Below are 14827 nucleotides of genomic sequence, written 5' to 3'. Positions count from 1 at the left end.
TAACAAAATGGAGAAGATAATTATTTGGTTCATGGGGGGAAAATTTGGTCCGGCAATTAAGTTCCGTATCTGAATACAGGGTAAATAATACTTCATTAACAACTTAATCCTTCATTAATTATCTTGGAATATAGAAGTACAGGTAGTCTTCGACTTACCACCACAATGGAGTCCAAAATTTCTGTTGGTAAGCAAGACAGATGTTAAGTGAATTTTACCCCATTTTACAGCCTTTCTTGTCACAGTTGTTAAGTGAATCACTGCAGTTATGTTAGTAACACATAACGAGTAAATCTGGATTCCCCATTGACACGGCTTGTCAGAAAATCGCAAAATGTGATCACGTGACCTCTTGGGACACTGCAACCGTCATAAATATGAGTCAGTTGCCAAGCAGCCAAATTTTGATCATGTGACCATGGGGATGCTGCAATGATCGTAAGTATGATAAACGATCACAAGTCGCTTTTTTCAATGATGCGGTAACTTCAAATGGTTACCCAATGAACTGTTGTAAGTCGAGGACTACCTGAAATGCTTAATATAATCTAAATGAGCTGGGTACATTACTTCCAAGACAGAACAATCAACAGCTTCACAGGACTAAAGGCTTAAACTGCACACAACATTAGCAGAGATATACCACTATCTTATCTCTAGCAAACTTTGTTTAGGTAACATTAGAAAACAGGACACATCTGTTTCTGTAGTCTTGGTAGATTACTAGTGCTCCCCCCCCCTTTTCTCTCCTTTTTGTCCTTATCACAATACTTTTTCTTCTTTAAAGTATATCTTTAAACTATCTCAAAAGTCCATATGTTAAGTGTTTTCCTGTCTGTAGTGAGTTTGTCAAGGACAAATGTGTCAAGAAAGCACATTTTCACAATGGATTTTACAGAAAATGTCTCTCATTCTTCCTAAGCTAATTAAAGTAATGCGTACTAAATGAGAGGACAACCATTAGGGGAAAAATATCTTAGAAAGCCAGAAAGAGACAGGAGAACAAACAAAACTAGGAATATAATTTTGTGTCAATTGGTACTTTGCTCAAAATGATGGCCAAGGAATGCTGACCTCAAAATATTTGGACAACTGCAGATTGTAACTTTGTTCATTTTTGCGCAGCAGAATTTTAGAAGCCATTGACTATAATGTTCATTTATCCCAGAAAGTTACTTGGTCTCTGATTATGTAAAATGAAAAATATATAGCAGATTCAAGAATTACAATAGAATAAGCATCATCTTGCACAAACCTTCCTATCATACATACTTTGATTTCCTCCCCACCAAATATCTTGCAGATCTCAACAATACTGTGAAATATGAAATAGTATTTGCTATTTAAATGGTCTTGTTCTCTGTTGTAATTTGAATATTGTGTTCCCTTTGATTCATATTTTGTGTGCTGTCATGAACTGGATTTTGGGGAGAAGAATGCTTGTGAATCAAGTGACTAGCTGGATGTTTGTAAAAGCAAATGGCCACATTACCATTGGCTACTTTAGAATAAAAATTAAATATACAATGGACTCTCCAAAATGTAATAGGTAAAATGATTTGTGCTGTGCTCTGATACAGTGGCTGGCTCAGGAATTCTGGGAGTTGAACTCCACAAGTCATAAAGGGGTCATAGTTCCCTACCTCTGTCCTAAAGCATCCCTGTGTTCTCCTTATTTATTACATGTATATAATGCTCCTTTTTATGCAGCAAAGTGACATTTATGATGTTCCAGATGATCTGACATCTGAATGCTGGAACTGCTCCAGAGATGAAAATTTTTAATATATTTTTCTGGATATACAAATTATTGGTAGAGCTAGATCTATTTTCAATAAGACCTTTTTCTTAGCCTTTGTTATTGCAGACATAGATTAAGAAAGCTGCAGCAGTATAGATAACATTTAAATAACTAGCTATGTTAAATCCAGACCATGACTTTGCAGCTTCCTGGATGATTGTCTATGAGCTTTTTGTTAGATGAATCTTTTATGCTGACTTGCAGGTCTGTTTTATCATACTTGCTACCTATTCTCTATAAAAGCCATTCTTCCATATCTATTCTGTATTGCAAATATAGGCCTCCTACAGAGCCTTTGTTTATGTTTGCATTTGTGTGGTTGTTAAAGCACAACCCAGGTTGAACGGCCAAAATTCAGTGCTTTATTTTTTTTTTCTGGAAAAAGGAACATAGGTGTACTGAGTACATGTTTGATTTCAATTTTTATTTTATTTCTGAGAAAAGGTGCAAAATTCTTGCCCCGAGTACGCTCTGAGAGACCTGTGCAGTGTATACACATTAGTCATTAAATAGTAAAACTCTGCAGAAGGGAGATAAGGATGATCCCTGCTTGTAAATGAGCTCAGTTGCCTGGATGTCAGCCTAGTTTACGCACGCATGAATGTTCTATGCTTTGAGGACAATAGGTGATCTGAATTAGAGAGTCACAACTCCTAGGAAATAAAATCCTTTACACGGACCTGGTTTATTTAGGGAAAGATTCACTGCTTCTAATGTTCTTTTGGTAGACAGTGACTTAGACTAAGGGAATGCTGTTTTTGTTCCCTGATAATGTCAGTCAAACCACTCTTCCTTTACCTGTTTGATTGGCTCCTTCTCACAGGCCACAGGTGGTTGTCCACAGCTCTGTCAGGAAGTAAAGAAAAGGATAGCACGTCCTGGAGCTCTAATGGCTTCGTTGTCAGGGAGTGCCAGATGGGGGATGTGGGAAGCAGCCAAGCTGGAGGTAATGTATGAGCAGACTACCAGACACAGAAGTTCCATACAACTAACTCGTGGAGAGGCAGAGACTCGTACAATTAGTTCATGGATGAGCTACAGATTGTTCTATAAATCAAATATTTGAATGCACTTCCATTTTAAAATACATTTGTGGAAACGGGAATTCAGTGGGAAATATAGTTACGTGATATTGTTCTTTGTATATTGGAGATAAAGCTATGGTGAAGTCTTTCTCGTGTCACACTAATTTTATGTGTGGAAAGCTGTCTTGCCTTCAGTTTGAAGACTTCAGAATGGTTATTTCGTGTCAGACTGCTGATCTCATGGCATAGCTCTCAGGCACAAAGTAATACCGGTAGTCCTCAAGTTATGACCACAACTGAGTCCAAAATTTCTGTTGCTAAGCGAAACATTTGTTAAGTGAGTTTTGCCCCATTTTAAAACCTTTCTTGCCACAGTTGATAAGTGAATCACTGTACTTGTTAAGTTAGTATAATGCTTGTTAAGTGAATCTGGCTTCCCCATTGACCTTGCTTGTGAGAAGGTCACAAAAGCTGATCACGTGGCCCCGGGACACGGCAACTGTCATAAATGTGAGGCAGTTTCCCAAGCATCCAAATTTTAATCATATGACCAGAGGGATGCCGCAACGGTTGTAAGTGTGAAAAATGGTCATAAGTCACTTTTTCAATGCTGTCGAAGTAAGTTTGAGCAGTCACTAAATGAACTGTTGTAAGTGGAGGACTCCCTGCATTTGAGGGGAAACACAATGAAGATTGTATCCCTTTGGCAACATGGGCTGTTCCCGTTCTTCATCTTCCCTTCACTCTTGAACACCTCCTGAATCTTCTCTAAAGGTTTAGGAGCACTGCCCAGAGCAGATCTAAAAATGCACAGAAGGAAAAGGAGGAAGGAGATCAGAGAAGTTCTTTTTTTTGTGTGTAGATGTCTAATTATGCAATAATAGATTTAGCCTTAAAACAGCAACAGTGTGACCTCTAAGAGTAAATTGCCTAATTCAGATATACTTCAAACATACAGGAGAGGGCATGGAAAAGGTTCTAATTTAAGCAATTTCTGGCTACATTTCTTTACCATTGGCTGGGATCTCTCTTTCTTCAATGTGGTTCCCAAGTTATTATTGTATTACAGTGGTGTGATGCTAGCATCTATGTAAAGTTGCAGATCATGTTTTATTGTTTATTGTGACGGAGGTATTACAGAACTTCTTGCCTGCTAGATTTTAGAGTGCTGGTTTATTGATGTGTTGAACAAGAACCAGAACTGGCAATCTGTCCTTTATGTTATGGACATATAAATAAAAAGGTAATTTTCAGAAAAGCTTGCTGAATATTTATGAAAAGAAAGCAGGTACCTTTTGAAGAAGTCATTATGTTGTTTGTGCATTATTAAATGATGGGTTTTGCCATGTTTGTTTGTTTGATATCCCACCTTTATTATTTTTTTTTACAAATAACTCAAGGTAGTGAACATATCCAACACAACCTTCCTCCTCTTGTTTCCCCCACAACATCAACCCTGTTAGGTGAGTTGGGCTGAGAGAAAGTGACTGGTCCAAAGTCACCCAACTGGCTTTCATGGCCAAGACAGGTCTTGAACTCACGATCTCTTGCTTTCTAGTCTGGGTAACTTAACCACTAGTCCAAACTGGCTCTCCATAATGTTTTTGCCAGCAATCCCTTGATAAGCCTAATCAGAAAATGATCAGTGTCAAAACATCTCTGAAAATAAAGTTATAGATCCTTGTTCCTTTTCACAAAAGCTTCTGTGAAGGATTGTCACACTGAAAACCAATATGTAACCTAACAGGTATTTCAGTTTTTTCAAGGGTAAAAACAAGGGTAAAAACAACAAGGGTTGTTGTTTTGGTTTTTTTGGAAAACCAAGAACCAGTTCTGCAATGGCCTTCTGTGTGATTATTTTGTTGACTCAGCCTTATCTGTGCTACAGTACATAAGAAAGTCAGTAATGTTTACAAGAAGATTAATTTTTAAAAAAAATTATCTCTTTTGGTCTTTTCTTCCTGTTATATGGGATTTCCTGTGCTTGTGAGATGCCTCTCACAAGAATTTGAGAGAGGCTGAACTTTACAAAAATTACAAAGATTCAAAGGAATGGGGAAATAAATCTGCAGGCATGCCAAAGCAATTATCTTTATTTCACGTGTTTATGGCTTGGTATTGAAGTCTTTAAGCTATGCAAAAGTTTTCTTAAAGCTGATGTTTAAAAAAAAAATTAAAGGGACAACCATTTTTCTGTATAGGACCAGACTAACAATGATAAAATGGAAAAGATGTGAAATTATTCAGTTAGAACTAAGCCAAATGAATTAGGTATGAAAAAAGTGTACTAGAATAATAAATGGAAAAATCCTATTTCAAAATATACAATATCAAGAAGGTTTTGCCTCCCTCTTCTATTTTTTCAGTACATGGCTTCAGTGGACACTGAACTCTAATTGTCTGTTAGTACTTTTATGGTTCCTGTGCTAATTCAGATGGTTATTTATCTATGCTTTTGAGATAAGAGCCATGGTGGCGCAGTGGTTAGAATGCAGTATTGCTGCTTAATTCTGCCGACTGCCAGCAGTTCGATTCTCACCAGCTCAAACTTGACTCAGCCTTCCATCCTTCCAAGATCAGTAAAATGAGAACCCAGATTGTTGGGGGCACTAAACTGACTCTGTAAACCTCTTAGAAAGGGCTGAAAAGCACTGTGAAGCGGTATATAAGTCCAAGTGCTATTATTGTTATTGCTATTTCTTGGTATGAAAGTTGAATCTCTTTGTATTCTTGATTCTGAAAGGAGACAGGGAACAGAATGATCAACTCCCACTATGTAGATCCAAATAATTTTTCTACATAGCTTTCCACCCCCCAGAAAACTGTCTCAGAGTATAGTGTTATTCAGTTATTCCTTCCTGTATTCAATGAATATGAATTCCAACTTGAATGGACATATTAGTATCAGGTAGTTCAACACAGTGACTATATAGTATCTAGGAACAGAGCCTTGCATGTAAAATTTAGAATAAATGCTTAAACCTCATCTTCAGATGAGTAACAAATACCTAAAAAAAAAAAAAAAAAAACCATCTCCCTGCTCTGCCTGGTCAATTGCTGGTATTACTAATTTGCCAAAGACAGTGAGGTAATTGATTGTCTTTATAAGCCTGCCTTAGTTCCAAATCCGTGTCCATTTCAAAACATTTTTGTGGCTTCATTCATTTTTAACAACTCTCTGAAGACAAGATAGAACATTTAATCCAAGAATGGGCAGAAGGGAATAACAAATAGATTCTACGTTGCCAAAACTATACCAAGCTGAAATAAGAAGTCAGGAGCAAGATTTTTATGACCACGCAAGTTTTATTCCTTTCCAGTAATCCAACCAAATACCTGGGTTAAAGAATTCTTTAATTTTATCTTCTGCCAGCTCCAACTGTAGAAATCACAACATAATGCTGAAATTTATGCCTCCTTAATCCAATCATAAAACTCTCCCAAGGCTTTGATAGCTTGAAAAGAAAGGGGGAATAGGTTCAATTAATTGTTAATTCAGAAATGAGATCAAGATTAGGGGAGGTGTATTACTTTCTCTTTTTTTTCTGTTGTGTGGTTCCCAAACTTCAGAAACCATGGTGTGTAAGGTTTAAACCCAATTCACTGTCTAACGCAGTGGTTCTCAACCTTTTTAATGCCGCGACCCCCAACCGGTCGTAAGTCGAGGACTACTCAACTGGTGCAGCACCATTTGCAGAATGGGACTTTTGCCGGGCTCAGCAGGGCAGAGACAGCCTGGACAATTCCTATTGGCTTTTGAAAGCCAATAGAATTAGACTCTGTTCAACAGAATCTATTCTATTGGCTTTCAAAAGCCAGTAGAATAAAAGGGAGTAGCACAGCTAAGGAAAAGGGGGAAAAAATGGTGGACTGCGTTGTTTGGCGACCCCCGTGAAATGGTCGTTCGACCCCAAATGGGGTCCCGATCCACAGGTTGAGAACCACTGGTCTAACGGAACCTTGAAAAAAAGAGCCAGAGAGCTTTAATTAGAACTTGCTTCTCTCCACCGGGCTGATCTGCCTCTTTCCCAAATGCCTACCTTTTAAATAATGAAATGTTGCTTTTGTTTCAGAACTAGAGAAAGAGCTTGCCAGGAGACCAAAAAAAGTCTGCATTGTTAAAGTGGTGGGAACAAGAAATCTGTGGAAAAACATTGTTGTGCTCTGCATCAATTCGTAAGTATGAACATGCCTCCCAGAAGGATTATCAAGAGAGTCTCCATAGAGGAGAAAAATAGGAAAATTTTATCTATTAGCATCAGCAATCCCTGTAGCTTGGATGTTAAGAGTTTTTTTTAAGTGAATAATAATAAAAAAAAAACATCTGCCTTCCTTCTCGCTACCAGGAAACCAAGAAGTGCATGTATGTTATATACCAGAATTGCTACTCTTACCATTGTCAAGAGGCAGTTTGCAACAGAAGAATTTGTTTTAACTGCTTTGTGTTTTACCATCCATTCCATAAGAGTGGCTTTTCCTGCCTTGCTTTTCCTACGAGTCCAGCTGAGATGAGGCAAAGGCTAAGAAAAGCTGGCCAGAGATATACATGGAACTATGACTGATAATTCTCTGGATGATTTAGAGGAAATGGGCAAAGATCTTTCATTTCAGTGTTTAAAATAGCAGTCACAAAATTACTCTGCCTTCCATCCTGTTTATACGAATGTGCGTATGCTTATTTGTTTGCACGTTTCATCCTGAAACTTCTTCAGTGACTCCAGTAGCAGTATTAAGGTCCCATAGTCTTTACTGCAAAATTCACTGAAATCTCACTGAAAAATATGACCCTCTAACAATGGAGGAGAGAAACCAGCGAGAACAATTTGTGTATGTAGAAGCTTCTTCGACAACTGAAAGTATCTAAGCTGATGCCCCCCTCAAATTGAACTGATTAGTTTATTGCATGATTTTTTTTTTCTTAACAGTATTGCTCTGAACAACTGTAACAACAAACAACAACTAAAAAAACAGGGTTAGCAGGTTGATTTGGGAAACAGGTTGCCCCCTGGCATAATATTTTTATGTAAAGCATCTACGTATCTAAATAGAGAGCATGGTAAAAGTTCTTTATAAGCCATATTAGGAATGATTTCATATGCGTGTTCATAATTTGGTGGCTGCGGCATTAAATGTTCTACCAACATGCCAGATGCAGATCTCATATCACTCAGTGATACCTCAAATCACAGAGTCTTTTTTCAAAAATCCAGTTGCCTGCCAGGGATTGTCTAGATCAGTGTTTCTCAACCTTGACAATTTTAAGGCACGTGGACTTCAACTCCCAGAATTCCACAGCCAGCATTGCTGGCTGTGGAATTCTGGGAGTTGAAGTCCACGTGCCTTAAAATTGTCAAGGTTGAGAAACACTGGTCTAGATATCAACCCACTATGATGAGTGCCTGATTTCAGAAACTCTTCATCATCTATACAGGTAGTCCTCGACTTACAACAATTCATTTAATGACTGTTCAAAGTTACAAGGACATTGAAAAAGTGATTTATGATTTCTGACCATTTTTCATACTCGGCGACCGTTGCAGCATCCCTCGTGGCCATGTGATCAAAATTCAGACGCTTGGCAACTGACTCATATTTATGACGGTTGCAGTGTCCCGGAGTCACGTGACTTTGACAAAGTCTGTGAGGAAGCCAGATTCATTCAACCGTGCTACTAACTTAACCACTGCAGTGATTCAGTTAACAAGTGTGGCAAAAAAAGATTGTAAAATAGGGCAAAAGTCATTTAGCAACTGTTTCACTTAGCAACAGAAATGTTGGGCTCAATTTTGGTCGTAAGTCGAGGACTACCTGTACTGGGTAGAGACTGGGCTAATTTCTCAGGCTCCTGTAGCAAGCAATGCTTTAGCAAAAATAAACTATCCACATATTTGTTAGTAATAATAGTAGTAAAGTTGGAAGGGACCTTGGAGGTCATCTAGTCCAACCCCCTGCTCGGGCAGGAAACCCTACACCATTTCGGACAAATGGCTGTCCAGTCTCTTCTTAAAAACTTCCAGTGTTGGAGCAGTTACTGCTTCTGGAGGCAAGCTGTTCCACTGATGAATTGTTCTCACTGTCAGGAAGTTTCTCCTGAGTTCTAGGTTGCTTCTCTCCTTGATTAGTTTCCACCCGTTGCTTCTTGTCCTGCCTTCAGGTGCTTTGGAAAATAGCTTAATTCCCTCTTCTTTATGGCAGCCCCTGAGATATTGGAATACTGCTATCATGTTGCTCTTTTGATTGTGTTAACTGATGCTCTAATCCAGTGGTTCTCAACCTTTCTAATGCCGTGACCCCATAATACAGTTCCCCATGTTGTGGTGACCCCCAAGTGGGTGTGGCCACCAATAAGAGGGAGTAGGACAGCTAGGGAAAAGGGAAAAAAATGGCGGACAGCATGGTTTGGCGACCCCCATGAAATGGTCATTTGACCCCAAATGGGGTGTCGATCCACAGGTTGAGAACCACTGCTCTAATCTAATGTAAATTGTTCATTGTGGGAAAGAAACTGAGGCTCATGGCAAGATAGCTTTTCAGTATTCATATTTTAGTATGAAATGAAATAAGATTGTGCACCACCTAATGGTATATGACTTCACATTAGCCTTTAGATTCTGTAGTTCTTCTCTAGAGTAGAAAAATATTTTTTAGTATTGAAGGGAGAATCCATTATTTAAAACCATGCTTTTTAAAAAATATATATTTAAAAGCAAGTTTATAGTCCCTCTTGGTTGTGAACATTGGCTTCCAAGATTTGGTCCATGATTGGTGAAATAATGCTGAAAAAAGTAGCTCATTTCTTATGGACGTGATTTCTTTATTCTGCACTGTTTCTCGCTCTTTCCCTAGCTAAGGAGGAGTTCAGTAGATTATGCAAACAATGCAGTTCATTTTATCTGCATAACATAAGCATGTCCTAGAATATTTATGTTTTAATATGGGTTTTCACAGCTTTGGATATTTAATACCAGCAGATATCAGACACTAAAGATTAAAAAAAAGATTCTAAACTAACCAAGGAGAGAAGCAACCTAGAACTAAGGAGAAACTTCCTGACAGTTAGAAAAATTAACCAGTGGAACAACCTGCCTCCAGAAGCGGTGAATGCTCCAACACTGGAAGTTTTTAAGAAGAGACTGGTATAGGGTTTCCTGCCTGAGCAGGGGGTTGGACTAGATCAGGGCTTTTCAACCAGTGGTACGGGTACCACCTGTGGTACATTGGCACCTGGCAGGTGGTACGCGACCATCCTAGAAAAGTGGTAGTGGGGGAGGGGAATGAGCTGAACCGGTAGCAGCACCGCACAAGCCTGAGCGAGAGATGGCTGGAGCTGTAGGGCTGTCAGGGTTCAGTGGAAGCGCCAGGATCAGTGCCAGGCTCGAGCTGGAGCTCAGCGCTGATCCTGGCACTTCTGCTGAGCCCAGAAGAAATGCCAATCAGCCGGAATGTTGCAGCACCTCCAGGGTCTTGTTGCTTGGCAACTGATTCATATTTATGACAGTCATAGTGTCCCAGGGTCATGTGGAGTGACCAAAACCTGCTGCAACCACCCAGCAGATAGGGGGAATAAAAACCAAACACCCCCCCACCCCACCCCGCTTCCAATCCTCAACAGAAATGCTCACAACAATGAAAACCTCGGACAGGAGGAAGAGCACACCGGACGGGCAGGCATCTTGCTTGGCTGTGACTTGGGGGGGCACTTTTTCCAGTGCCATTGTAACTTCGAACAGTCACTAAGCGAAGTGTTGTAAGTCGAGGACTACCTGTACTTTATCACTTTTTTGGGGGGGTCATCAGGTTTTTGACACCTTGCTAGACGACTGGTGGTACTCAAATGTTGCCATATCCTAAAAGTGGTACAATGGGTGAAAAGGTTGAAAAGCCCTGGACTAGATGACCTCCAAGGTCCCTTCCAACTTTTTTATTATTAGTAGTATTAGTATTAGTATTATTAGTATTATTCCTACCAGGTACTACTAATTGCAAATTGTTGCTGCTCCATGCCAAGATTTGCTTAGATTCATGATGGAAAATAATTCTGCTCAGTACAGATATATTGAGCAGAATTATTGTTCCATCATGAATCTAAGCAAATATTTGGGATCCACGTTTATTTATGTACTTTTCTTGTAGCAAGTTGCTTGGATATTGCAACTGTCTTTTTCCACAGGAGAGAGACTTCTCATGTAGGTGGTTTGAATTGCATGGCACCGTTGCTTGCGTGTTAAGTCTTGGCACGTAGAGGTCCACAAGCTCTCCTAGATGTTTTTAGAATAATTCTGGTTTGGTAAAGATAAATTAGATCCTGGCATCCCAAGCAAATGGGAGAACTACATCATTCAGGGTCCCGTTTCCCCCAAGACTCTTGAAAAAACAAATCTATTTCTTTGGGATTGAGCTAAGTCCAGCCTGATAGTTCTAAGTAATCATTTGCTGTGTGGTCATAAAAGAATGGCTCCTCTTATTTGTCACATGTTGTCTCTTACAGGCTGACGGGATATGGAATACATCACTGCTTTGCAAAGAGTATGATGGGTCATGAAGATAAGATGTCCTTCACCAACAATTTTTATGTAGACTATTACACCATGGCCAGCATCACTCTGGTGTCCTGCCTGGCTATGTGCCCAGTGGTTGGTTTTCTCGGAAGAAGAGGGGGTCTCCTGCTCTTCATGATCCTCACTGCTCTGGCTTCTCTTTTACAACTGGGCCTTCTCAACTGTGAGTGTCAGCATCTAGCTAGTGCAAAACGTAGTTCAGATTCACTGGGTCCTGACTTTCAGATTATCTCAGGGTTTCAGGTTTATTACTACCCTTAGTTTGTAGTAATAAACCTGAAAAATAAGAGAACCATCACAAGCCCTGATTATGAATTAAAAAAAAAGGGGGGGGGGAGAGAAGGAACAGTGCAAATGTGTACATTTTTTTAGACCTTTCTTTTTACAAAGCTTAATATAGCCTCTATATATTACCTTGTCTTCTTGATAGTAGTTGGTTGCCCATCTTGCCAATTTAACTTCCAGTAAGGTTATAGACCAGGGGTCTTCAAACCTGGCCCTTTTATGACTTGTGGACTTCAACTCCCAGAATTCCTCGGCCAGCGTGCCTGGCTGAGAAATTCTGGGAGCTGAAGTCCACAAGTCATAAAAGGGACAAGTTTGAAGACCCCTGATATAGAGGGCTCTGTCATTAAGCAAAATGAAGCAGCTGACTCTGGTGACAGATGCTGAAGAAAGGAGTGGGTGAAGCAGTAGCAAAACATTAGAAATACTGTGTGTTATGCAGTTTTACTTGCACCCTTGAAGTTAATGTTAGCTATCAGTTACACGGAGGATGCTGGCCCATTGCTTGTGTGCTGAAGTAAAGAAGGCTTTCATCTAACTGGTTACTTTATTTGGCAATGTGCCTCAGGCATGATACAGCCTTAGGCCATCCTTGCTGTTTTACTATATAACTTCCACTTTAGGTAATCCTCTTTTAATAACTACCTCATTCAATGACCAGTTTCAGTTATGTCAGGGATGGAAAAGTGACTTAATGAACAATCTAGCATTTACAACCTCTGCGGTAAAGCAAAGGAAAACAGAAGCAACATCATAAGCGCAGTTACAATTTCGCTTAGTGACCACTTCACTTAACAACCAGGTTGCCAGCTCCAGTGTGGTGTCTAAACAAGGATTACCTTTATCAAGTCTCTTCCAATGGAGACTTCCTTCATCTTATATTTCTGAGGGTTATCCATATGCTACAATTGAGTCACACTGTCACCAGCATTAGATTTTAAAATTGTAACATTTTATAATTAAAGGCAGAAAATTCTAAGAACTTGGAGTGTGAATAAACAGACTGGATCTCATTGTAACAAAACAAAGCAGGCCTTTTTTAATCTTTCTGGTTTCTCCATTTGCTTCCTATGCAAACTCATTTTCAATTACAGAGCCTTTCATATATATCTTACCCTTTGGGGGAAAGCATCATTATGCAAAGCTCAGAAAAAAGTATGAAACATTGAACAACTTACATTAAAAGTACGTGATAAATGAAAAGAAAGGGAAGCATAGTTGAATTATTGTACGTCAACATCATTCCCTACAATCCTCCATATCTTTCTGTCTTTGCAAACATTCCTCACTTCTAGCATATCCATTCACTTCTTCATACATTGCCTTTTGCTCCTGAGAAATTTTCAGGATTTTCTGAACTCTATCCAAGCATGACTTTCTTTGGTTTCATTTTCTTCTCGATCCATTCCCTCTTCATATATTTGCTTTGTGATTTGTTTTGCGTTTTCTGCATGACCAAACCACCAACATACGTTTGTCATACTGCTCATTGAGTTTTGCATTCAGTCCACATTCAGTCACCACCCACTCAATCCTGACCCAATCTTTTCTTCTTTTGCATGCACACTAAGAACCCTATTTCCACTGCATTCAGTTTACACTGTGTTTCCCTTGCCCTACCCTGTTCTCACATATACGAAGCAGAAGCACATTCCAATATGTAGCCATTTTTACTTCTTTTGATAGCCTTTCATTCCTCACATCAAATGTCTATTACCAAATACTGCTTCTCTATACTTGTATATTTGGTTTGGTATTTTGGTCCGGGTACCACAAATGCCAGTTTTATCCTAGGTATGGCAAACTACCCTATGCAGGCTAGGATCTCTGAGTACCACCTTATAAGCCAAAATACTGACATCCCACTAGCTAGAAGGCTCATGCAATGTGTGCACACACTCCAAATGCTTCCTTCTGAGAGAAAGAACAAATTATAAAGTGATAGTTGCGCCCCTTGTAATTGTGGTTTTACAGTTGCTAGTTATATCCATCTCTTTTTTATTCAAGGTTGTCATTTTTTATAGTTCAGTTGCACAGTTCAGATTGCATCACATATAGCCAAATCTTGCATCTCTGCAAGATTTATTTTCTAGCATAGTCTGTGTCTAGTCTGGATAAATTCAGAGATTGGAGAGAAAGAAAATATTGGTTGATGACACATTTCCATCTTTGCCAGAACTATTCTGGGACTTAGACGTTATGTTACTTTTAATGGAAGACATCTCAACTACTTTTGTGTTAATTTGAATTTGGCTGATGAGCAGATACTGAGATTGTGAGATCCCACAAAATCCTCATCTATAACTAACCATTAGCAGATCATAGTGACCCAGATTCACCTTTAATCTCTACTTGTAGTCCAATACCATTTCTCTTTTCAAAGCCTAAATTAATGTTGGCCTTGTGTGTTTTTTAAATAATGCCTCTGAGATTGTTTTGATCAGGTGATTCTGTGGATGACAGATATAATGAAATAGGGCACCAGGCTTTTGGAAGGCATATCCTAACAGAAGATCCATGCGATTTATGCCTACATCAAACTTTGAAGATACCACATATAGCTCTTAGCAGATGGATGTGGATGTTTTTTACGGACTCAGAACCTAAGCAGGATTGTGGACATTTCATACATGGAAGGAAGAACATTAGAGAGTTCCAGTCTCTACGGTAGACTGGGAAACACTTCTTTGAAAGAAGACAATAACAAACAACTTCCATTCTGTTTTTCAACTGCATGGATATTATCCATGTAGAGAGACACAGGTCAAGCTTAACTCCAAGGAAATGTTATCTTCATATAAATGCAAATGACAGCAAAGCAGCTCTGTAAAATTTTATATCCAGTTAGATTACATAGCGATGTGTAATATAATATATCTGTATACGTTACCTATCTGTATATAATATACATAGTGTTGCATAAAATAATATTGAACTAATTCAAAGATGTCTTGAGAAACAGGAAAAGAAGTAGGGATCAGTTTCCATCTGAAGGCATTCACAAAAGGTTGAGTCCTAAGATTTACAATAACAGGATTTTGTGGGAGGTCCCTTCCAGTAAAACTTGCCTAAAATTCTCAAGAGTTTTGCTTTTTAATACTGAATCTGTTTCTGTCTGGTTTTCTCTCTCTATTTTCTCTACATTATCAATATAAAAG

The 14827-nt window shown here is 39.0% G+C and overlaps 1 protein-coding gene across 2 annotated transcripts in view; it reads left to right on the top strand.

Moving 5' to 3' along the window:
* Nucleotides 1–14827, top strand: part of SLC22A23 (solute carrier family 22 member 23) — a 91772-nt gene that overhangs the window by 66206 nt on the left and 10739 nt on the right. Inside the window, exons 6-8 of one of the 2 annotated variants that reach the window (XM_039342630.1) lie at nt 2625–2747; nt 6900–7002; nt 11315–11547. In XM_039342630.1, coding sequence (XP_039198564.1) covers nt 2625–2747; nt 6900–7002; nt 11315–11547 — 459 coding nt within the window. The remainder of the gene's footprint in view (nt 1–2624; nt 2748–6899; nt 7003–11314; nt 11548–14827) is intronic. The other variant, XM_039342639.1, reaches the window with a different exon arrangement.

This window comes from Crotalus tigris, unplaced genomic scaffold (genome assembly GCF_016545835.1).
Source record: "Crotalus tigris isolate CLP2741 ecotype Arizona unplaced genomic scaffold, ASM1654583v1 scf7180000017551.9496454, whole genome shotgun sequence".
Lineage (NCBI taxonomy): Eukaryota > Metazoa > Chordata > Lepidosauria > Squamata > Viperidae > Crotalus > Crotalus tigris.
This window is presented reverse-complemented; position numbering and strand designations above follow the sequence as displayed.